Source organism: Hemitrygon akajei, chromosome 4 (genome assembly GCF_048418815.1).
Source record: "Hemitrygon akajei chromosome 4, sHemAka1.3, whole genome shotgun sequence".
Classification (NCBI taxonomy): domain Eukaryota; kingdom Metazoa; phylum Chordata; class Chondrichthyes; order Myliobatiformes; family Dasyatidae; genus Hemitrygon; species Hemitrygon akajei.
The window spans coordinates 174857622-174882863 of record NC_133127.1 but is presented as its reverse complement, the minus strand read 5'-3'; the positions used below and the strand labels follow the sequence as shown (position 1 = coordinate 174882863).

The following is a 25242-nucleotide window of genomic DNA, read 5'->3' as shown; positions in this document are numbered from 1 at the left end:
CAAATGGATAAGGGAGTCATGTAGGGAGCGATCCCAACGGAAAGCAGAAAGTGGGGGGAGGGAAAGATGTGTTCAGTGGTGGGATCCAGTTGGAGCTGGCGGAAGTTTCGGAGGATTATGTGTTGGACACGGAGGCTGGTGGGATGGTAACTGAGGACAAGAGGAACCCTATCCCTGGTAGTGTGGCAGGAGGATGGAGTAAGAATAGATATGCATGAAATGAAAGAGATACGGTCGAGGGCAGTGTTGATGGTGGAAGAAGGGAAGCCCCTTACTTTGAAAAAGGAAGACGTCTCCTTTGTTCTAGAATGAAAAGCTGCATCCTGAGAACAGATGTGACAGAGCCAGGAACTGTGAGAAGGGGATGGTGTTTTTACAAGTAGCAGGGTGGGACAAGGTATAGTCCACATAGCTGAGAGAGTCCATTGGTTTATAATGGACATCGGTGGATAAGCTGTCTCTGGAGATAGAGACAGTGAGATTGAGAAAGGGAAGGGAAGTGTCGGAAATGGACCAGGTGAATTTGAGGGCAGGTTGGAAGTTGGAGGCAAAGTGGATGAAATCAACGAGTTCAGCACGGGTGCAGGAAGCAGCACCAATGCAGTCATAGATGTAGCGTAGGAAAAGTGGAGGATGGTCACCAGTGTGGGCTTGGAACATAGACTGTTCAACAAAGCCAATAAACAGGTAGGCATAGCTAGAACCCATTTGAGTGCCCATGGCTATCCCTTTTGTTTGAAGGAAGTGGTGGGGGGGGGGGGTGCCCAAAGGAGAAACTATTTAGAGTGAGGACAGGTTCTGCTAGGCAGAGGAGAGTGGTGGTGGAGGGGAACTGATTGGGAGTGAAACTTGGAGGGGAAGGAATGAAGCAAACAGCTAGGAAGATGATTGGTGTTTATTGTTACAATTTGTAACAGTGTTGTAACTGAAACACTGACAATGTAAATACTTTGAAGCTCTAAAATAACCTTTCACAACCTTATTGTCCTGAAATAAATTTCAGGTCTCAGGGAACCCCTGTATAAAAATTATTAAATCTAGAGCTCACTGTTTGTTAGCATGATCAGTAAGTTGTAGATATAATAATCCAAAAATAATTGTCAGTGCTCTTTTGAGTGGATAATGAGCTTTTAGACCTGGGATGGAAGATGTTGAATAGGGCAGTACCATGCAACAGGTCGACAAGCAGGTTCACTGGCACCCCATCCACCTGTCCATTCTGTGGCCGGGAGGAGTCACTGTACAGTGCTTATATGGAATCTGAGAGGTTGCATTCCCTGTTTGAGTATCTGCAGGGGCTGTTGCTCAAGTTACAGTTGCACTTCCGCCCCAGCACTCCTTATATTACAGGCACTCAGTATGAAAGGGGAAGGGTTGGGAGGAGTATCTACTAATGAGCTTGCTTCTAGGCCTGTCCAAGATGGCCATTTATGTGTCTAGGTGGCCGAAAGTCGAGGGCTTTGCCAGGGCTGACTGCCTGCCCCTCTTGTTAGGATGCATTCATGCCCAGCTTTCCTTGGAGAGGGAGCATGCTGTCACAATCAGTACAGTGGCGAATTTCTGAGAGCAGTGAGCCCCCAGGGAATTGACTGTTTTATAGACAGTGGTAATCACTTTTGAATTTGAATTTATTCACTGTCTTGTATATTGTATTTTGTCCTTTGTGTAATTGTTGTGTAAATAAACTTTTATAGTTTTGTTGAGAAAAAGACTGACTATTTTAGACAGACAATAGACAATAGGTGCAGAAGTAGACTATTCGGCCCTTCGAGCCTGCACCGCCATTCTGAGATCATGGCTGATCATCTACTATCAATACCCGATTCCTGCCTTGTCCCCATATCCCTTGATTCCCCTATCCATAAGATACCTATCTAGCTCCTTCTTGAAAGCATCCAGAGAATTGGCCTCCACTGTCTTCCAAGGCAGTGCATTCCAGACCCCCACAACTCTCTGGGAGAAGAAGTTTTTCCTTAACTCTGTCCTAAATGACCTACCCCTAATTCTCAAACCATGCCTTCTGGTACTGGACTCTCCCAGCATCTGGAACATATTTCCTGCCTCTATCTTGTCCAATCCCTTAATAATCTTATATGTTGCAATCAGATCACCTCTCAATCTCCTTAATTCCAGCATGTACAAGCCCAGTCTCTCTAACCTCTCTGCGTAAGACAGTCCAGACATCCCAGGAATTAACCTTGTGAATCTACGCTACACTTCCTCTACAGCCAGGATGTCCTTCCTTAACCCTGGAGACCAAAACTGTACACAATACTCCAGGTGTGGTCTCACCAGGGCCCTGTACAAATGCAAGAGGATTTCCTTGCTCTTGTACTCAATTCCCTTTGTAATAAAGGCCAACATTCCATTAGCCTTCTTCACTGCCTGCTGCACTTGCTCATTCACCTTCAGTGACTGATGAACAAGGACTCCTAGATCTCTTTGTATTTCTCCCTTACCTAACTCTACACCGTTCAGATAATAATCTGCCTTCCTGTTCTTACTCCCAAAGTGGATAACCTCACACTTATTCATATTAAACGTCATCTGCCAAGTATCTGCCCACTCACCCAGCCTATCCAAGTTACCCTGAATTCTCCTAACATCCTCATCACATGTCACACTCACCCAGCTTAGTATCATCAGCAAACTTGCTGATGTTATTCTCAATGCCTTCATCTAAATTGTTAATGTAAATCGTAAACAGCTGTGGTCCCAATACCGAGCCCTGTGGCACCCCACTAGTCACCACCTGCCATTCCAAGAAACATCCATTCACCGCTACCCTTTGCTTTCTATCTGCCAACCAGTTTTCTATCCATGTCAATGTCTTCCCCCCAATGCCATGAGCTCTGATTTTACCCACCAATCTCCTATGTGGGACCTTATCAAATGCCTTCTGAAAATCGAGGTACACTACATCCACTGGATCTCCCTTGTCTAACTTCCTGGTTACATCCTCGACTAATCTATTGGAGTTTTTCAAGCATGATTTGCCCTTGGTAAATCCATGCTGGCTCGGCCCAATCCTATCACTACTATCTAGATATGCCACTATTTCATCTTTAATAATGGACTCTAGCATCTTCCCCACTACTGATGTTAGGCTGACAGGACGATAGTTCTCTGTTTTCTCCCTCCCTCCTTTCTTAAAAAGTGGGATAACATTAGCCATTCTCCAATCCTCAGGAACTGATCCTGAATCTAAGGAACATTGGAAAATGATTACCAATGCATCCACAATTTCCAGAGCCACCTCCTTTACTACCCTAGGATGCCGACCATCTGGACCTGGGGATTTGTTAGCCTTCAGTCCCATCAGTCTACTCATCACCGTTTCCTTCCTAATGTCAATCTGTTTCATTTCTTCTGTTACCCTATGTTCTTGGCCCATCCATATATCTGGGAGATTGCTTGTGTCTTCCCTAGTGAAGACAGATCTGAAGTACTTATTAAATTCTTCTGCCATTTCTGTTTCCCATAACAATTTCACCCAATTCATTCTTCAAGGGCCCAACATTGTTCTTAACTATCTTCTTTCTCTTCACATACCTAAAAAAGCTTTTGCTATCCTCCTTTATATTCCTGGCTAGCTTGCGTTCGTACCTCATTTTTTCTCCCCGTATTGCCTTTTTAGTTAAGTTCTATTGTTCCTTAAAAATTTCCCAATCATCTGTCTTCCCACTCACCTTAGCTCTGTCATACTTCTTTTCTTTTAATGCTATGCAATCTCTGACTTCCTTTGCAACCACTGTGGCCCCTTTCCTCCCTTTGAATCCTTCCTTCTCTGGGGGATGAACTGATTTTGCACCTTGTGCATTATTCCCAAGAATACCTGCCATTGCTGTTCCACTGTCTTTTCTGCTAGGATATCCGTCCATTTAACTTTGGCCAGCTCCTCCCTCATGGCTCCATTGTCTCCTTTGTTCAACTGCAACACTGACACCTTCAATCTGCCCTTATCCTTCTCAAATTGCAGATAAAAACATCATATTATGGTCACTACCTCCTAATAGCTCCTTTACTTCAAGATCACTTATCAAATCCTGTTCATTACACAACACTAAATCCAGAATAGCCTTGTCCCTGGTCGGCTCTCGTACAAGCTGTTCCAAGAATGCATCCCGTAGGCACTCTACAAACTCCCTATCCTGGGGTCCAGCACCAACCTGATTCTCCCAGTTCACCTGCATGTTGAAATCCCCCATAACTACTGCGACATTACCTTTGCCACATGCCAGTGTTAACTCCCTATTCAACTTGCACCCAATATCCATGCTACTGTTTGGGGGCCCGAAGACAACACCCATTAGGGTCTTTTTGCCCTTACTGTTCCTCAGTTCTATCCACATAGACTCTACTTCTCCTGATCCTATGTCCCCCCTTGCAAAGGACTGAATCTCATTCCTCACCAACAGGGCCACCCCACCCCCTCTGCCCACATTTCTGTCCCTACGATAGCACGTATACCCTTGTACATTCATTTCCCAGGTCTGATCTCCCTGCAGCCATGTCTCCGTTATCCCAACAACATCATAGTTACCCATTCGCACCTGAGCTTCAAGCTCATCCGCCTTATTTCTGACACTTCGTGCATTCAGATATAGAATTTTTAGCCCATTTCTCCTCTCTCTGTTTAAATCGCTGCCTATTGTGCTTAACCCAGCTCCCCAAACTCCCATCGGGCTATACGCCCCTTGAATTTTGTTGTCTTTCCTAAATTTACTTATTCTTTCTGCACATTTAACTCCATGTTCCGTCAGACCATCCCTCTGTACATGTGTCCTCCTTATCACTTGTTCCACCTCACCTTTCTCTACTACACACTTAATATTCCGGAACCGTGTAGTCCCCACCAGTCCTTTATTCTTCATCTCGCTATCCTCTCTCACGTTCTGGATCCCCGCCCCCTGGAAATTTAGTTTAAACCCCCCACCCCCACCCCGAGCAGCACTAGCAAACTTTCCTGCAAGAATATTAGCACCGCTCCAGTTCAGGTGTAAACCATCCCTTCGGAACAGATCCCACCTTCCCTGGAACAAAGCCCAATTATCTAAAAACCTGAAGCCCTCCCTCCTGCACCATCCTCTCAGCCACGTATTTTGTGTATGTTGTTGCAGTAGTGCAGTAAATTACTCAGAAAATTGTAATTCTTCATCATTAACCTTATCAGAATTGTCCGTAGCCCTAGGCCTCAAATCCTCCTCTTCCATCTCATTCCTCCTCTTCATAAGTTGCCTCACTGGACTGTCTTTAGAATGAAAATTTCCCTCCAATTTTCTACTGCGCTAGTAGAGCTTGTTCACTCCTTTAAGTCAGTCAGCAGCACATAGGGGAAGTTGCAGGAGGGGGTGTAATATGGGAGGGGGAGGCTGATATCACAGGACAAGCTAGGCAAGTCAATTCGATGCTCAGAAAATGGACTTCAGGGTCCTCATCAGCCTACCATCCTCCCTTCCATGCAATACAGCACTCACCAGTTTTCAGCCTACAGTCTTCCCCTCCATGCAATACAGCGCTCACCAATTACAGTCAACCTTCACTAATCCGACTACCTGTAATCCGGTTCCTTCGATAATCTGGCACTGATTTCAAATTTCCCAGGCCACCATACCAATCTGCTGCACGTTGTTTTGGTTGCGCTAGATCTGTTCACGTGTTGGCGCGCACTTGTAAGCACAGACAGGTGATTCCTGCTTTTTCTCCTGCATCAATATCATTTGCGTGAGGCACGGGCGCCCATCTCACCCACCAGCGGCAGGGGAGCTGGCACACACTGGTTCAGTTTGCCTTCTCGCCTGCCTGCCGGCAGTTGCACTCTACCCTCCAGCGTCGCCTGGCCAGCGCTCTGTTCTCTTCTGCCTACGATTTCAGATCAAACATGGCAACCTGCTGAATTTAAGTGTATTCCTAAGCAGAGGAAAAGAAACTAATGAGGATTCCCTTAGTAACTGTGAGTGAAGAGGGAAGAGCCCAGCACCGTATCCCTGGCCGCCTGGCGGTCGTGTGAGATGTGGCATATAGAAGACCTCCTTTCTCCGACTACTGCTTCTGCTCACCCAGATGTGCTGCCACCAACATCAAGTTTTTGAAGAAACTGTTGTGCCAGTTTCAGCACCAGTTCCTGATGCTTCACTCATTTTTCAAGATGAAGATGTTGATGATCTTGACAACCCCACACTTGCAGACATGTAACTTTGCCTGAAGGTATATTAAACGTCTCACTTTAGAAGAGAAAGTGTTCAGCAGTTCTGTATAAGTTAATTCCTGTACATTTACCTATACCCTTTTTTATCTGTGCCTGTACAGTATATTACTTTATTAAAATTTCACTTGCTACTGATTTAATATTTCTGTTTCAGTATTATCTAACCTGTACTGATTTACATGATATTTTAACGGTATGATGAGGCAGTTAGCTATTGCTTAATGTGATCCTTCTATAATTCGGCATTTTCACTAATCCGGCACTCCTCAGATCCCAATGGTGCTGGATTATAGAAGGTTGACCTGTATCAGCCTACTGTCTTCTCCTGCATGCAATACAGCGCTCACCACTTATCAATGGCCTTCCCTACCTCACGTCAAAAACGGAATGAACATGGCCCTACTGTGTACTGCCAAACTGAGTTGAGAAACCTCTGACAAGATTACTAAGGGCTCTGCTCGGTCACTGCCTGCTACTGCGAGCGTTAGCATCGAATGTTCTGTGAAGTTCAAAAAACAATGCTTGCTTTTTAATGACAATCTCTCCGGGAACCCCTAGTGAGCTCTCATGGAACCCTGGTTGAGAAACCCTGCTGTAAAATGTTTCAAAGTAAAGGTTGTGGTATGTTTATTATTTAGAACAATTAACAGTTAATTGCATGGCATTACACAATAATATTAACATAGATTTGAAAATTGTATTAGCACAATTTCTAAATTATATTAACGTTATATGAAACAACATTGCAGCTGTGCAGCAACAAAGGCTATGTGCATTTCCTTTGGGTTCTTTGGCCTACTTCCCCCATACCAATGTTGCCCATTTCTGCTAATCCCATTTGTGCCTACTAGGATAATATTCTGTCTCATGTGGAAGTATTATGTTTAAGTATCTCTTAAACATAATAATTGTATCCTATTCCACCACCTCTTCTGGCAGCAAATTCCAGATTATCAATATATTTTTAAAATTTTAATAACAATTTAGTTTGCAGTGACAGAAATGGCATGTGAGAATGTAAAATGGTACTTTGCAATGTAAATAGGCATTTTCCTGTGTTGTTGAAGGGGCTGAAAGTCAAATCGATATATGAAAATATAGATTCTTTCTACACCTTTTCAGATGATAGCTGCTAAATGAGTTTCTTTTGTTGACCCTTGTGTCCCAGCTCTACTCCCCACTTTTCAATGTTCTAACCCCTGTGGCCATCCCCCTCAACAACAGATAGATCACTTTGGATACTGTTGGGTGGGGTGGGGGGGGGCTTGACCTAACAGAGGAAAGTCACTGTGATCAGGTCTCCAACACTGAGTCTATGACTCAGAAGGAAAGTGGGACGAAGAGGCACACTGTAGTGATAGGGGATTCATTAGTTAGGGGAATGTAAAGGAAGTTCTGTGGGTGAGAATGAGATTCCCGAATAGTATGTTGCCTCCTGGGTGCCAGGGTCTGGGACATTTCAGATTGAATCCTCAGGATCTTAAGTGGTAGGGTTATCAGCCAGAGGTCGTGATTTATGAGATACCAATGACATGGGTAGGATGAGTGACGAGGCTCTGCATAGGAATTTCAAGGAGTTAGGTGCTAAGATAAAGCACAAGACCTCCAGGGTTGTGATCTCAGGATTGCTACCCGTGTCACATGCTAGAGAGGACAAAAATAGAAAGATTATACATTTTAACAATCCTGTAAGGAGTTGGTGTAGGAGGAAGACATAAGATTTTTGTATCATTAGACTGTCTTCCAGGGAAGGTGGAACAGTACAGAAGGGATGGTTTGCACCTGAACTGAAGGGGGACTAATATCCTAGTGGGAAGGTTTGTTAATGCTGCACAGTGAGGTTTAAACTAGAGTTGCAGGAGAATGCCAGAACAGTTAGTGGGGAGGTTGTGGAGGCAGATGTTGGTAAGACCTCAGGCAAAGTCAGGAATCAAAATGTTGAGCATGGTGCGACTAGTGTCCTGAGCTGCCGATATTTTGATGCAAGAGGTATCGTAGAAAAGGCAGGATGATCTCAGGGCATGGATCAACACCTGGAATTATGACATTGTAGCCATTAGCGAGACTTGGTTACAGGAGGGGCAGGACTGGTAGCTCAATATTCTGAAGTTCCGTTGTTCTAGACATGACAGAGCAGGAGGGAATAAAGGAGGAGGAGTGGTGTTACTAGTCAGGGAAAATGTCACGGCAGTGCTCCATCAGGACAGACTGGAGAATTCGGCTAGGGAGGCATTATAGGTGGAGATAGGAAATAAGAAAGGTATGATCATGTTAATGGGCCTATATTGCAGACCACCCAAAACTCCTAGGGATTTAGAGGAACAAAATTGTCAAGAGATCACAGACTGTTTCAAGAAATATAAGGTTGTTATAGTAGGTGATTTTAACTTTCCAAATATAACTGTTTGGATGCATAGACTGATTAAGGATAGTCGGCATGGTTTTGTGAGTGGTAGGTCATGTCTAACCAGTATTATAGAGTTTTACAAGGAAGTTAGCGGGGAAGTGGCCAAGGACAAGGAATGGATGCTGTCTACATAGAATTTAGTAAGGCATTTGACAAGGTTCCACATGGGAGGCTGGTCAAGAAGGCTCAGTCACTTGGCATATAGGATGAAGTAGTAAATTGGATTAGACCTTGGCTTTGTGGGAGAAGCTGGAGAGCGGTAGTAGAGAGTAGCCTCTCTGACTGGAGGCCTGTGGCTAATAATGTGCCACAGGGATTGGTGCTGAGTCCTTTGTTTTTTGTCATCCGTATCAGTAATCTGGATGAAAATGTGGTTAACTGATAAGCAAATTTGTGGGTGACACTAAAATTGGGGGCGTAGTGGACAGTGAGGAAGGCTATGGTGGCTTGCAGAGGGATCTGTGTGAGTTGGGAAAATGGGATGTAAAATGACAGATGAAATTCAATGCAGACAAGTGTGAGGTTTTGCCCTTTGGTTGGACTAACCAGGGTAGGTCTTACACAGTAAGGAGGCACTAAGGAGTGTGGTTGAACAAAGGGATCTGGGAATACAGGTCCATAATTCATTGAAAGTGGTATTGCAGGTAGATAGGGTTGTTAAGAAAACTTTTGGCACATTGGCCTTCATAAATCAATGTATTGAGTACAGAAGATGGGATGTTATGTTGAAGTTGTAGAAGACGGTGAGGCCTAATTTGGAGTATCATGTGCAGTTTTGGTCACCTACCTACAGGAATGATGTAAACAAGGTTGAAAGAGTGCAGAGAAAGTTTACAAGGATGTTGCCGCACCTGGAGGCCCTGAGTTATAAGGAAATATTGATTAGGACTGTGTTCTTCAGAACATAGAAAATTGAGAGGAAATTTGATAGAGGCATACAAAGTTACGAGGAGTATAAATAAGATAAATGCAAGCAGGCTTTTTCCACTTTTTCCTCTGGTGGGGCTGCAACCAGAGATCATGGGTTACGGATGAAAGTTGGGAGGTTTAAGGGAACATGAGGGGAAACTTCTTCACTCAGAGTGAGAGTGTGGAATGACCTGTCAGCACAAGTGGTGCATGCAAGTCAATTTCAGCATTTAAGAGAAGTTTGGATAGGTACAAGAATATTAGCAATATAGAGGGCTATGGTCCTGATGCAGCTTGATGGGTGTAGGCAATTTAAATGGTTTGCCATGGACTAGATGGGCCAAAGGGCCTGTTTCTGTGCTGTGCTTCTCTATGACTCTAACGTTACTCACTTTCTCTTCCTAATTTTTTTTCTTTGCTGCCTCATCTCTTATCCTTGACTGTTCCTGCTTGTAAACTTTTGCCTTTTATTCCATGTATTCACATTGGCAAAACTTGTCAGACCATTTTAAAATAAATATTTTAATCCAGTCCAACACAACACACACAAAATGTTGGAGGAACTCTGCAGGCCAGGCAGCATCTTTGGAAAAGAGTTAACGATTCAGAATGAGACCCTTCAGCAGGACTGGAAAGGAAGGGGGAAGGAGTCGAGTGTTTTCTTGTGATTGTGTTTAATCCAGTCCTCTCCTCCACCTATAATCTTTTTCTTTCAAGAACTTCAACTTTCTCACACCAACTCGTCTGTCCACTGATACCTTTTGAATTTATCCTGAGCTGCATTGAAGAAGACCTATTGTTGTGCAAAAATACTGAATTATATTAGATAAGCAACCAATGTGCCAAATACATTTTGATCAATGACTGAAGTATAAGATCCTGATTATGCTATTGGAGGTTATGAGTGATCAAAGAGTTCAATATTTACATTATATTAAAAGTTCTGTTTGTAACTTGATCATCCTTAAACATGGTAAATTAAAAATGCATATGATACTCCTTTTAAAATATTTATTTAGATAGATAGATAGATAGATAGATACTTTATTCATCCCCATGGGGAAATTCAACTTTTTTTTCCAATGTCCCATACACTTGTTGTAGCAAAACTACTTACATACAATACTTAACTCAGTAAAAAAAATATGATATGCATCTAAATCACTATCTCAAAAAGCATTAATAATAGCTTTTAAAAAGTTCTTAAGTCCTGGCGGTAGAATTGTAAAGCCTAATGGCATTGGGCATTCATCCTGTCTGAGGAGCATTGCATCGATAGTAACCTGTCACTGAAACTGCTTCTCTGTCTCTGGATGGTGCTATGTAGAGGATGTTCAGAGTTATCCATAATTGACCGTAGCCTACTCAGCGCCCTTCGCTCAGCTACCGATGTTAAACTCTCCAGTACTTTGCCCACGACAGAGCCCGCCTTCCTTACCAGCTTATTAAGACGTGAGGCGTCCCTCTTCTTAATGCTTCCTCCCCAACACGCCACCACAAAGAAGAGGGCGCTCTCCACAACTGACCTATAGAACATCTTCAGCATCTCACTACAGACATTGAATGACGCCAACCTTCTTAGGAAGTACAGTCGACTCTGTGCCTTCCTGCACAAGGCATCTGTGTTGGCAGTCCAGTCTAGCTTCTTAGTCTAGCTATTTAAATTGTTGCCATTCATAAACAATGCAAAAAATGCACTTCTGAAATTTTTTTTTAAAAAATCTGTTCAAGTAAGCAATAAAGTGACAATCCTGAACTCAATTAGCTGGTCTTTAAACAATTCTCACATGCCAGGCGTGAATTTGTCTGACTGTTGCTGCTCCCAGTCAACATCCCTTAGCTCTTGTTGTAATTTTCCCTCTCTCAGCTTAGTACCCCATCCCTATCACAAATATAGCAACAAAACCCAAGAACATTTAGTTACCAGTCCTGCCCCTCATACACCATGGTCTCTCTAATGGCAAACATCATAATTCCTGGTACTGATTCAGGTTGTAAGTTCATCCTCCTTACCCATAAGACTTCTAACATTTTAGCAAACAAATTCCACTCAATCCAATGCAATTGTTACACTTTTATTCAATAACTGGTATCTCTTTTTATTCCATTCATAATTGAAATAATTTGTTACCAATCAAGTTTAGGTTGCCCATAATTTGAACAGGAGAATATCCCTTAATAATTTAGTTTCATAGACTTTATAGGCAACAAATAGATACACCCACAGTTAAAACCAGTTCCAGCCAGATCTGTTGAAATGTCATCAGCTGTTCTGATGGTACAATACAAAAATTTACGTGCAGTCAGCTGATTGTGAAGTATTAGAAGGGAACAAACTCCCAAATGCTGACAACTTGCTAGTTTCTGTTCTCATTAATTGGAAGCGTCGTTAATACTGTTCCTAAAACTAGTTGCACTTACAATAAACAATTGCATTCAGAAACTTCAGAAATTGGTCAAACATCTTCAGCTGCAAGTTTGTTTTGGACCAAGCTCTATCATTCTGTCCATCACTATCACTCTATTATTCTGAACACATATTTCATTGTGTACAGTCAACAATTTGAACATTTTGCTTTTTGAAGTGGGGTTTGGATTAGGATTACGTTTTTTCATAAGTTTGCCATATAAATGTTATTTTATTTAACCTCACAGTTATGTTTCAATGTGCTATGTCATGTTGTGACCTGGAGAGGAAGTTGCAGGTGATGGCATTACCATCTAGTGGAAATGCTACCAAGAAGACTTGACTTATTTCAATGCCTCTTGTAAATAGTGCAGAGAAGCCACAGAATGGGGAAAATCAAATCTGCAGATATTGAAAGTCTGAATGCCTGGAGGTTGGGTAACGTCTGTGGACAGAAAAGCAGAGTTAATGTTTTGGGTCAAACTTCATTTTCATTTCAACCTGAAATATTAATTCTGCTTCTCTTTCCACAGTTGGTGCCTGACATGCTGAGTGTTTCACAGAGTCGTACAGCATAGAAACCGGTAATTTAGCCCATCTGGTCACTGCCAACTAAGACTTTAACAAACTTGTTCAGATATGTAATGGAAACTATATTGACTGATTGTATTGCAGCCTGATATGGAACCACCAATGCCCTTCAGCAGAAACTCAGAACAAAAAATAGTGGATGTGGCCAAATCCATCACGGGTAAAGCCTTACCCACCATTGAACATATCTACACAAAGCATTGTTGCAGGAAAGCAGCATCTATCATCGGGGATCCCCATCACCTAGGTCATGCTCATTTCTTGCTGGTGCCATCAAGAAGAAGGTACAGAAGCCTTAGGTCTTACACTACCAGGTCCAGGAACAGTTATTACCCCTCAATCATTAGGCTCTTAAAGGGGATAACTTCACTCAACTTGCCCCATCGTTGAAATGTTTCCACAACCTATGGACTCACTTTCAAGGGTTCTTCATCTCATGTTCTTGTTTATTGTTTGTTTTCTTCTTGTATTTGCACAGTTTTTTCTCTTTTGTACACTGGTTGAACGCCCAAGTTAGTGCAGTCTTTTATTGATTCTATTATGGATTTATTAAGTATGCCTGCAAGAAAATGAATCTCAGGATTGTATATGGTGATATACATGTAATTTGATAATAAATTTACTTTGAACTTTGAACCTGCCCAAGTACCTTTGACTTAATTTCACCTCAGATGATTTCCTCTCATCGTTTCCTCTTTATTGTCAAAGAGCAATGCTATCATTAACTTTTAAATTTTTGTTTTCTACCCTGATTCCTACCCTAACTCCAAACAACATCAGTGTGTTTTTGTGTCTTCTTGGTTTCAAGTGTAAAATCTGTTTCTCTCTCAGCAGCTACTGTTTGACCAGCTTAGTATTTCCTGCTTTTCTCTTTTGGAATTGGAATTGGTTTATAATTGTCACAAATACTGAGATACAGTGAAAAGCTTAAATGTTCCTGTAGATAGGATATGGGCTGGCATGGTAGCGGAGCAGTTTGTAAAATGCATTAAAGCACCAGCTATAAAATTGGGGTTTTATTCCCGAAAAGTCAGGAATGTGTACATTCTTCCTGTAACTGCTTGGGTTTCCTTCAGGTGCTCCAGTTTCCTCCCACATTCCAAACGTGCAGTTAGGGTAAGTGAGTTGTGGGCATGTTATGTTGGTACCAGAAGCATGCAGACATTTGCAGCCTGCTCAGCACAATCCCAGCTGATTTGATTTGATGCAAACAATGCATTTACATGTGACAAATAAAGCTCATCTAAAATTGTGTTCATCTTAAAATCATTACACAGTACTTTGAGGTAGAACTGCAGGGTAGAAGTTGTCCTTAAACCGAGTAGTATGTATTTTCAGGCTTTTGTGTTTTCTGCCTGATGGAAAAAGGGAGAAGAGAGAACGACTAGGATGGATGGGGACTTTGATTATGTTGGCTGCTTTACTGATGCAGTAGGAAATAAAGACAGAGTGCATAGAGTGGAGGCTGCATTCCATGATGCGCTGAGCTATGTCCACAACATTCTGTAGTATTACTTTTATACTACTTTGAACAAGTCACTGCCACCCTATTTGTCCAACGGGAACTGGCTAATTGGAAAAAGGATCTAGTGTTTTCCTGGCGTATATGACGAATAAACTCTTTGCGACTTTCAGCTGGGTACAGGTATCAATTTTAACCGACTTTTCAATGGCAAACTCTGTCATCTTCATCAGGGATGATGGCTAGACATGTCTAGTCCAGTGGTATTTATACCTCTGTTGTCCATCCTTCCTGATCCAATCATGTTTCTGCAGCATTTATTGGCCAGATGGGACGCATGGTGAAAACCTGCGTCAAGGAGCACAGAATGTGTATCCATTTGAGTTTGCTGCAGGAGTTGGTGGTAGCAGAACATTGCATTGGATGGTTCAAAGCTGCTGATCCACACCAGTGGTTTTTGGGGCTACCTGGTGAAGGAAGCCATTGAAATAAAACTAGAGGAAAATAATTTTAACAAAGACAAAAGTCTCATTCTAAGTAAGAACTGGAATTCGATTGTAAACAAGGTGGGAAAGTGGAAACCTGAATGGATGAGAACTAACCAGTCAGGAGGGGCAGACATCAGGGGTATAAATACCACTGGAATAGACATGCCCAGCCAACATCCCTGATGAACATTGCAAGAGTTTGTAATTAATATGTCAGTTAAAATTGATATTAGTACCCAGCTGGAAGCCCGAAAAGAGTTTTTCATGGTTAATTGGATCCAAAATTGGCATAGTGATAGGAGGCAGAGGGTAGTGGTGAAAGGATTTTTTAAAAATTAGTGGTCTTTTTTTTAATTAGAAGTTCGACGTATTCATGTATATGATTGAATAACAATTAACATGAAGTTGAATTTGTGACCAATCATATACCGCAGGGACTTTTTATGTTTGTGACATTTATTAATGAATTGAGTGTGCATGTAGTAGTTATGATTAGGAATTTTGTGGAATACGTAAAAAATGGGGTTTTGGATAGCAAGGATCATTGTCTAAGGGTACATAGAACATTACAGCACAGTACAGACCTTTTGGCCCACAGTTTTATGCCAACCTTTCAACTGCTCCTAGATCAATCTAGCCCTTACCTCCCACATAGCCCTCCATTTTTCTTTCATCTGCGTGCCTGTCTAAGGGTCTCTTAAATGTTCCTAATGTACCTGCCTTTACTTCAACACCTGGCAGTGTGCTCCATGCAGCCACTACTCTGTTTGTAAAAAAAACTACCTCTGACATCCTCCCTACACTCTGCTCCAATCATCTTAAAATTCTATCCCCTTGTTTTAGCCATTTCTACCCTGATACAATGGGATGTACATCAGATGGAAAGTTAGGGGAGCATTGGATTTTGGAATTTAACACCAGGGTTTGATGTTATGCATTTTGAGAAATCAAATGAGAGAATGGAAAGGCATGAAGAAAAGTAAATGGACCCACCCCCAGGTCTCAGTCTTCAGGTCTGCAGATGAATGAAAGTGCCAACAAAGGTAGACGGAGTGATGAAGAAGGTATGTGGCATGCTTGTGTACATAGGTTGGAGGATAGAATATGAGCATTGGGACTTCATGTTGCAACTGTACAAAACTCTGGTTAGACCATATTTGGCATATTGTGTGCAATTCTGTGTTCCACACTAGAGGAAAGATGTGACAATGCTGGAGCAAGTGCAGAGGAGATTCTCCAGGACGTTACCTGGACTAGAGGACGATAGTTATGGAGTCATAGAGCACTACAGCTCAGAAATAGTCCCTTCAGACCATCTAGTCCATGCTGAACTTATTCTGCCCTGTCCCATCAACCTGCACCTGGACCATAGCCCTTCATACTCCTCCTGTTTATATACTTATCCAAACTTATCGTAAATATTAACATCTAACCTGCATCCACCTCTTCCACTGGCAGCTCATTCCACACTCACACGGCCCTCTGAGTGAGGAAGTTCCCTTTCAGGTCTTGCTTAAATATTTCACCCTTAGTAGTACCCCCCATACTAGTATGAACTCAGTGGGATAAAAACCTGCTTGCCCTAACCATATCTATACTTGTAATTTGGTATAACCTCTATCAAATCTCCTCTCAATCCCCATACATGCAAGGGAATGAAGTCCTAACCTTTTCATCCTTTCCCTGTAACTCAGATCTTCCAGTTCCAAGAACATCCTTGTGTATTTCTCTGCACTCTTTCAATCTTACTGATATCTTTCCCGTAGGAAGGTGACCAGAACTGCACGCAGTACTCCAAATTTGATCTCATCAACACTGTATACAACTTCAACATAACATCCCAACTCCTGTACTCCGTACTTTGATTTATGAAGGCCAACGTCCAAAAGCTCTCCATACAGCCCAGTTCACCATGGGTAAAGCCCTCCCCACTATTGAGCACATCTCGATGGAGCATTGTATCAGGAAAGCAGTAACAACCATCGGGGACTCACACCACCAGGTTCAGGAACAGTTATTACCCCTCAACCATTAGGCTCGAACCAGAGGAGATTATTTCACTTGTCCCATATCTGAACTGTTCCCACAACCTACGGATTCACTTTCAAGGACTTTATAATGCAAGGAGTATCATGAATAAAGTGGATGAGCTTAGAGCATGGATCAGCACTTGGAGCTATGATGTTGTGGTCATTACAGAGACTTGGATGGTGTAGAGGCAGGAATGGCTACTTCAAGTGCCAGGCTTTAGATGTTTCAGAAAGGATAGGAAGGGAGGCAAAAGAGGTAGGGGCATGGTTCTGTTGATCAGAGATAGTGTCACAGCTGCAGAAAAGGAGGAAGTCATGGAGGGGTTGGTTTACGGAATCTCTAGGTGGAAGTTAGGAATAGGAAATGGTCAATAACTTTACTAGGTGTATTTTATAGACCACCCAATAGTAACAGGGACATTGAGAAGTGGATAGGGAGACAGATTCTGGAAAGGAGTAATAATAACAGGGTTGTTTTAGTGGGAGATTTTAATTTCCCAAATATTGATTGTCATCTCCCTAGAGTGAGGGGTTTAGATGGGGTAGAGTTTGTTAGGTGTGTTCAGGAAGGTTTCTTGACTCAATGAGAGGCTGTACTTATCTGGTATTGTGGAATGAACCTGGTCAGGTGTCAGGTCTCTGTGGGAGAGCATTTTGGAGATAATGATCACAATTCTATCTCCTTTACCATAGCATTGGAGAGGGATAGGAACAGACAAGTTAGAGAAATGTTTAATTGCAGTAAGGGGAAATACAAGGCTATTGGGCAGGAACTTGAAAGCATAAATTGGAAACAGATGTTCTCAGGGAAACGTATGGAAGAAATGTGGCAAATGTTCAGGGGATATTTGCGTGGGGTTCTAAGTAGGTACGTTCCAATGAGACATGGAAAGGATGGTGGGATACAAGATCCGTGGTGTACAAAGGCTGTTGTAAATCTAGTCAAGAAGAAAAGAAGAGCTTACGAAAGGTTCAAAAAACTTGGTAATGATATGAATCTAGAAGATTATAAGGTTAGCAGGAAGGAGTTTAAGAATGAAATTAGGAGAGCCAGAAGGGGCCATGAGAAGGCCTTGGAGACAGGATTAAGGAAAACCCCAAGGCATTCTACAAGTATGTGAAGAGCACAAGGATAAGACATGAGAGAATAGGACCAATCAAGTTTGACAATGGACAAGTGTGTATGGAACCAGAGGAAATAGCGGAGGTACTTAATGAATACTTTGCTTCGGTATTCACTATGGAAATGATCTTGGCGACTGTAGGGATGACTTGCAATGGACTGAAAAGCTTGAGAATGTAGATATTAAGAAAGGGGATGTGCTGGAGCTTTTGGAAAGCATCAGGTCGGATAAGTCACCAGGACCGGACGGGATGTACCCCAGACTACTGTGTGAAGAGAGGGAGGAGATTGCTGAGCCTCTGGCAATGATCTTTGCATCATCAATAAGGATGGGAGAGGTTACAGAGGATTGGAGGATTGTAGATGTTGTTCCCTTATTCAAGAAAGAAAGTAGGGATAGCCCAGGAAATTATAGGTCAGTGAGTCTTACTTCAGTGGTTGGTAAGTTGATGGAGAAGAGGCAGGATTTATGAACATTTGGAGAGGTATAATATGATTAGGAATAGTCAACATGGCTTTGTCAATGGCAGGTCATGCCTGACGAGCCTGATTGAATTTTTTGAGGATGTGACTAAACACATTGATGAAGGTAGAGCCGTAAATGTAGTGTATATGGATTTTAGCAAGGCATTTGATATTGAGAAAGTAAGGAGGCATAGGATCCAAGGGGACATTGCTTTGTGGATCGAGAACTGGCTTGCCTGCAGAAGGCAAAGAGTGGTTGTAAATGGGTCATATTCTGCATGGAGGCCGGTGACCAGTGGTGTGCCTCAGGGATCTGTTCTGGGACCCCTACTCGTTGTGATTTTTATAAATGATCTGAGGAAGTGGAGGGATGGGTTAATAAATTTGCTGATGACACAAAGGTTGGATGTGTTGTGGATAGTGTGGAGGGCTGTCAGAGGTTACAACAGGACACTGATAAGATGCAAAACTGGGCTGAGAAGTGGCAGATGGAGTTCAACACAGATAAATGCGAGGTAGTTCATTTTTGTAGGTCTCATATGAAGGCAGAATACAGTATAGTATTAATGGTAAGACCCTTGGCAGTATGGAGGATCAGAGGGATCTTAGGGTCCGAGTCCATGGGACACTCAAAGCTGCTACGCAGGTTGACTCTGTGGTTAAGAAGGCATATGGTGCATTGGCCTTCATCAATCGTGGGATTGAGTTTAAGAACCAAGAGGTAATGTTGCAGCTATATAGGACTCTGGTCAGACCCTACTTGGAGTACTGCTACAGGAAGGAAGTGGAAACCACAGAAAGGGTGCAGAGGAGATTTACAAGGATGTTGTCTGGATTGGGGAGAATGCCTTATGAGAACAGGTTGAGTGAACTTGGCCTTTTCTCCTTGGAGCGTCAGAGGATGAGAGGTGACCTGACAGATAATAAGATAATGTGAGGCATTGATCATGTGGACAGTCAAAGGCTTTTTCCCAGGGCTGAAATGGCCAACACAAGAGGGCATGGTTTTAAGGTGCTTGAAAGTAGGTACAGAGATGTCAGGGATAAGTTTTTTACGCAGAGAGTGGTGAGTGCATGGAATGGGCTGCCGGTGATGGTGGTCGAGGCAGAAACAATAAGGTCTTTTAAGAGACTCCTGGATGGCTACGTGGAGCTTAGAAAAATAGAGGGCTATGGGTAAAGCCGCAGTAGTTCTAAGGTAGGGACATGTTCAGCACAGCTTTATGGGCCGAATGGCCTGTATTTTGCTGTATGTTTTCTACGTTTCATCTTATGTTCTTGATAGTTATTGTTTATTTATTTATTATTATTCTTTTTATTTTGTATTTGCACAGTTGTCTTTTGCACACTGATTCTCCTTTTGGGTGCAGTTTTCATTGCTTCTATTATGGTTATTGTATTACCGAGTATGCCCACAAGAAAATGAATCTCAGGGTTGTATATGGTGACATTAACTGCATGTACTTTGATAATAAATTTACTTTGAATTTATCTACCTGTCGCATAGTTATGGGAATAGACTAGGCTTGTTTTCAGTGGAACGAAGGAGACTGAATGACATAAGTATTATGATTATGATTGGAATTGCCAGGGCATAAGGTGAGAAGAAAGAGTTTAAAGAAGATCTGATGGATAAGGTTTTTTTGAGAACTGGAGCACACTCTCAGAGAAGGTGGTGGCATCAGATACACTTACACTTTTTAAGAGATCTTCAGACAGGCTCTTAATTAGGAAATAGATAGAAGGATATAGCCCTAAGTAGATTAATATAGATAGGCATGGACATGATTGAACATGGGGACGGTTGTGCTTTCTGAATTCCAGCGTATTTCAAAGGATAAATCAAAGTATCTGTATCCCAGGAGATTCTGTAGATGCTGGAAATCCAGATTAACACAGAATGTTGGAGGAACTCAGCAGGTCAGCAGCATCTAAAATGAAGGCTCTCAGCCTGAAACACACGTCTTTATGCCTCTCCATTGATGCTGACTGACTTGCTGAGTTCTTCCAGCATTTGTGTGTGTTACTCAAAGTATCTATCCCTGTTTTCAAATAAACAATAATGTTTACTGTTTGACCAACCTGTGACTCAGTTCCCTGGTTCCTATATCCGTACTTTACCAACTCTCAGGTCCCAGGGTTTCGTCTGGGCACTATTGTATCCTAAATGTACAATTGTGGCGCCCATCCTAATTACATCACTAGAACAATGAGTTCTGTTCTAATCCACATTTTCAACCAGAATATCCAGTTTTACGTGACTTAAGATTTGTGATGTACATCACCTTTATGTAAAAATTGTGGCATTAATTAAAAATTTGCCCCACAGTCAAATTTTAACAAAACCTCTGTTTACACTTCCCTCTTTCCAACCTGCCACTAACTCATCACAAATCTTGTTGGCAGAGTAAGATTTTTATTCCCACTTGATAAAAATGGTTCCAGTTCTCAAGGCATCTCAAATTAAAAGTTCATATCATTGTATTTTAGTCTGTCCATCGCCACCTTAGCCAATCTACGAAGTCTTATCCCTGCAGCTGTTTTGTGTACTATGCACTTTCAGGATTCTTCTCTGCCCTTCCCTTAATTCAAATGACACGGTTTAATTAAACTAAGAATTGGAAAGGTGGTAGGCACCCATTGGTAATATTGCCTTATTAATCGCTAGAAAATACCCTCCCCAACATTGAGCACAGCTACAAACTGCACTGGACTGCAAGGCAGATGGTGCTGAGTTCAAACCCAGCTGGTTCCCAACCTGGACAGCAGCAGTATCTGTGGTGGGAAGCTTCGACTTAATGACTGAACAATGAAACAACACTGCCACAAGAAAACAGCATCCAAAAATCAAAGACAACCACCACCTCCTCCCCACCCCCCATCCTCCAGGCCATGCTGCCTTCTCGGTGCTGTCATCGGGAAGGAGTTACAGGAGCTTTATGTCCCACACCACCAGGTTCGGGAACAGTTGAACCAGCATAGATAACATAACTCACCTCAACCCTGAACTGATTTCACAGCCTATGGACTCACTTTTAAGGACTCTACAATCATCTTCTCAGTAATATGTATTTAACTTTTTTTTATTTGCAATTTGTCTTTTGCATATTGGTTTAGTTTTTCATTGACTCTACAGTATTTCTTTGTTCTGTGAATGCCTGCAAGCAAATTCATCTTAATGTATGGTGATATTAGCATATCTACCAGCATATTTTGATTATAAATTTACTTTTAATTTTGCTTGAGCTACTACCTTATTTGTTCAATGAGTATGTGTGAAATAGACCATGAAAACGATTTCCCCTTTGACTGAATTCAGAATAGCATCTGCATTGCAAACAGCATTGACCTGTTTTTCTTGAAAGTATTAGCACATGGCAGAAACCACATACGAGATATTACTTTGTCCAGTGGCTAAATCAGAGGAGGATAGCCAACCCCTAATAATGCTGTAAAACAGTAATTCTTGCCTTCCAGAACATTGAGGATTGAGTATGTAGAACTGTCACAAGAATCTATCTGCGTTAGAAGCTAAGATACTCAACTTTAAAATTAAAATGTAAGGGATCCCATGGCATAGTTTTGGCTTGTCATCAAGATTATTTACTAGAGGTCATAGTACAGTGTACAGAAGTCGTCATCTTCCCAAACAGAGTCAAAATAAATGCTTAGAACCTGGATTGTGTGGTGCTTTCTTCTCAGTACCATGTATTGAATTGAATGAATTGACTTTATTTCTTACATCCTTCACATACATGAGGAGTAAAAATCTTTAGGTTATGTCTTTGTCTAAATGTGCAATGTGCAATTTATTGTAATTTGTAATAAATAATATGTGCAACAGGACAGTCAGTATAGCTTAGAAATACAGTTGTATCAGCGTGAATTAATCAGTCTGATGGCCTGGTTGAAGAAGCTGTCCTGGAGCCTGTTGGTCATGGCTTTTAGGTTGTGGTACTGTTTCCCAGATAGTAGCAGCAGGAACAGTTTGTAGTTGGGGTGACTCAGGTCCCCAGTGATCCTTCAGCCCCTTTTTACGCACTTGTCTCTGTAAACATCCGGAATATTTGGAAGTTCACATCTACAGATGCGCTGTGCTGTCCACACCACTCTGCAGAGTCCTGCAATTGAGGGAGGTACAGTTCCCATACCAGGCAGTGATGCAGCCAGTCAGGATGCTCTCAATTATGCCCCTGTAGAAAGTCCTTAGAATTTGGGGACTCATGCCATACGTTTTCAACCGTCTGTGGTGAAAGAGGTGAGGCTGTTGTGCTTTTTTCATCACACAGCTGGTATGTACAGACAATTTGAGATCGTTGGTGATGTGTATGGCAGGAACTTAAAGCTGTTCACCTTCTCAACCCCAGATCCATTGATCCAAATAGATCTTAGCAGTAAATTTTACAATTGCACAAGTGATTATTTCTAGCTGAAATTACAGCAGGTGCTTCCAGTTGTGAAGTATGTTTGTACTATTAACATCTTCCTAGCATTAATACACACCTTATGAAATGAATTGGAGATCTCAGCTTCCAGAAATAAAAACATACTTTAACAGGCCAAGGAAAACACTTTTATCATTGAAGTACCGTGTTAGGCATTATCTGACGTGGGGATCTTCCACAAGGGAACACAAAGCTTATGCACATGTTCATTGCACATACCAAAGTGCTCAGACTTCTCTGATTACTAATGTGTAGTTTTTGGAGAATGTAATGATAAAACAATGTTATGTAATGATCATCCCACAGATAGCTGTGTGTGGCTCAGTGCAGCATGTGATTCAGGGTGGGTACCTGACCTTGATCTATGTGGCACTGAAATGCACCCCCCCCCCCCCCATGGAACTACAGGTGTCATGGGGATTGCAGGCGACAATCTTTTGTTTGAATGTAGTGCAGCAATATGGCAGAAGCTGGGACCCAGGAAGACCCGATATACATTTTATGAGACAGAAAAGATGCTAAAACTGTTGCTTAGATGTTTATAAACCAGTTTCTTGATCTCTTTGTTAGGATGTGATATGGTACTTGTACTATATGCAATAATATTTGAGTGTATCAAAGGAAGATGGAATTCAATTTCTGGTCAAGTATTCCAGGTTTTTCCCTTCTATATTCTGTGTCTTCAGTTCTTTTTCCACTAGATGGACATATTCTCGCTTGTAAGTATGGAATTAGATAACACTATTCTGATCTGATTGTAATAGCAATTTAACAAATAATTTTGTTTTTGGGCAGATAATTTAAAAGATAAAAAAACAGATTGGCTTTATTTGTCAAATGTACGTCAAAACATACAGTGAAATGTGTCAGGGATGTGCTGGGGCAGCCTGCAACAGTAAATCACCTCTATTGGTTTTGTATTCACCATTCAAGTTTGTTTAATAACTTACTTTTTTTCCAGAATGAACTTCCAAATCTGACAAGAACTTCTCGACAGAGCAATCGACAAAAGTTAACTTCAAAGGTGTTATCTAAAGAAGAAACCGAAAGAATTGCAAAGATTTTTGCAGGGCACTTTGCAGAAGAAAGCTGAAACGATCTTTTTAATCAATAATGCTTTGATAATAAATCAATAAGCCTATGTACTTCACACCCAAAAATCAGTGAGTGTCCAAGTAAATTCATCCAGTAGTTAATGGCACATGTGACAATTGAGTTGTATAGTACTTGGACCTGAACAGTGAGTACTGTAAAACTGATTACCCTACTCTTCAGTTCCTTTGGCTGCTGCAAAAAAAGCATAGTTCATTCATGTCTATAGTTATCAGATACTGTTCCTTATTTATTCAGAACATTTAGTGCATTCAGTCCTTTCTTCAAAGTACACAAAGACTTTAGCAGAGATTAAAGTTTTGAGTGTGCTTCCAAGCCTTGGCATTATCCACTGACATTTACACTATTTGCTCCACAACAATGTAAACTCTATGCACAGCATCCAAAATGGGAGGTTTTAGGGCACTGAAGAACACTCAGTATACATTTGCAAGGTGGTATCTTTTCTATATTCTGTACAACATAAAATATTGAAGTGATACATTGGCAACATGCTTCATTACAACGTTTTCATTGCTCATTTATAAGAAAATTATTTTCCAAATAGACCAGTTCACACGATCCATTTAAATGGCACTATTAATGAACTTTCTTCTCAAGTCACAACAATGTTGGCTATAGGGGTTTCTGGTACTTGAGCTGGGAGTGATCCCATTTTTCGATTATATGTAATTGTAGCTGAACATTCAACATGGGAAGATTTTGTTACAAATCTGATATCATTCAGTTAACCTGGTGTAAAACAAAGAGAAGAGACTGTTTTTGAGAATAATGCTGCATACTGGTCAGAGGTATGTAGTGAAGAAATGTGAATACCCAGTCTTGGTTCTTACTTTGATATGCAGCACAATCAGGTCGTGTGAACCAATGAGGTAGATCTTAAATGGGAGCCAACTGCTTACTTGGTTGCGTATTATTTTGGAACTGCACTATCTTTGGTAATATGGTTATTTTAGGCCAGTAACACACAAAAATTGGACAAGTGGTAAACTGTCAGTGTTTTTTAAAATATAACAAGCTTCACTGTGATAATGTGAGAATCTAAAAGTACTGAAGACAGGAAATACCATAGGGCAGGGTATACTTGTGGTTAAAGGGTTGCATCAGTCATAATGCTGTTGAATGTATTTTTGTATGAAATAAGTTAAATCTTGTATTTTAATATTTTTATTAGACAGAATTATGTTTATGAAAACAAAATTGCCATTTGATAATAAATTATTTTTAATGTATTACAATAGTTTCATTTGTGATGGGTTTGAGGCTATACATAATTCTGGTGAAGTTTCTATCCTGTCTTGCTGCACCAGTTTGTGATAATCACAGCTTGTATTGGAGTAACCACAATCTAATACATTTTCATAGGTCATTTCTACTGCTGTTATGTAACACTAGTTAACAGTTTTATTGATATATTAAGGGATTTATTTAAATCTGTTGAAAATTAGCCTTCAGAAAATGGTGGTAAATTGCCATCTTGAATAACAGCAATCCTCCCGTTGAAGGTGCCCCACAATGCAAGATTTAAAACCAAATTGTTGCCAAGAACTCCAGCCATTGCTGCTCCTCTGTCATCCCTAATAGTGTCCCCTTC

At 41.5% G+C, this 25242-nt stretch overlaps 1 protein-coding gene across 1 annotated transcript in view; it reads left to right on the top strand.

Moving 5' to 3' along the window:
- The window catches only part of c2cd3 (C2 domain containing 3 centriole elongation regulator), a 160901-nt gene extending 136021 nt beyond the window's left edge, over positions 1–24880 (top strand). Inside the window, exons 33-34 of the mRNA XM_073044032.1 lie at positions 12607–12806; positions 23497–24880. Of these exons, the coding sequence (XP_072900133.1) occupies positions 12607–12806; positions 23497–23515 (219 nt within the window). The 3' untranslated portion in view covers positions 23516–24880. The remainder of the gene's footprint in view (positions 1–12606; positions 12807–23496) is intronic.
- Positions 24881–25242: the final 362 nt, after the last annotated feature.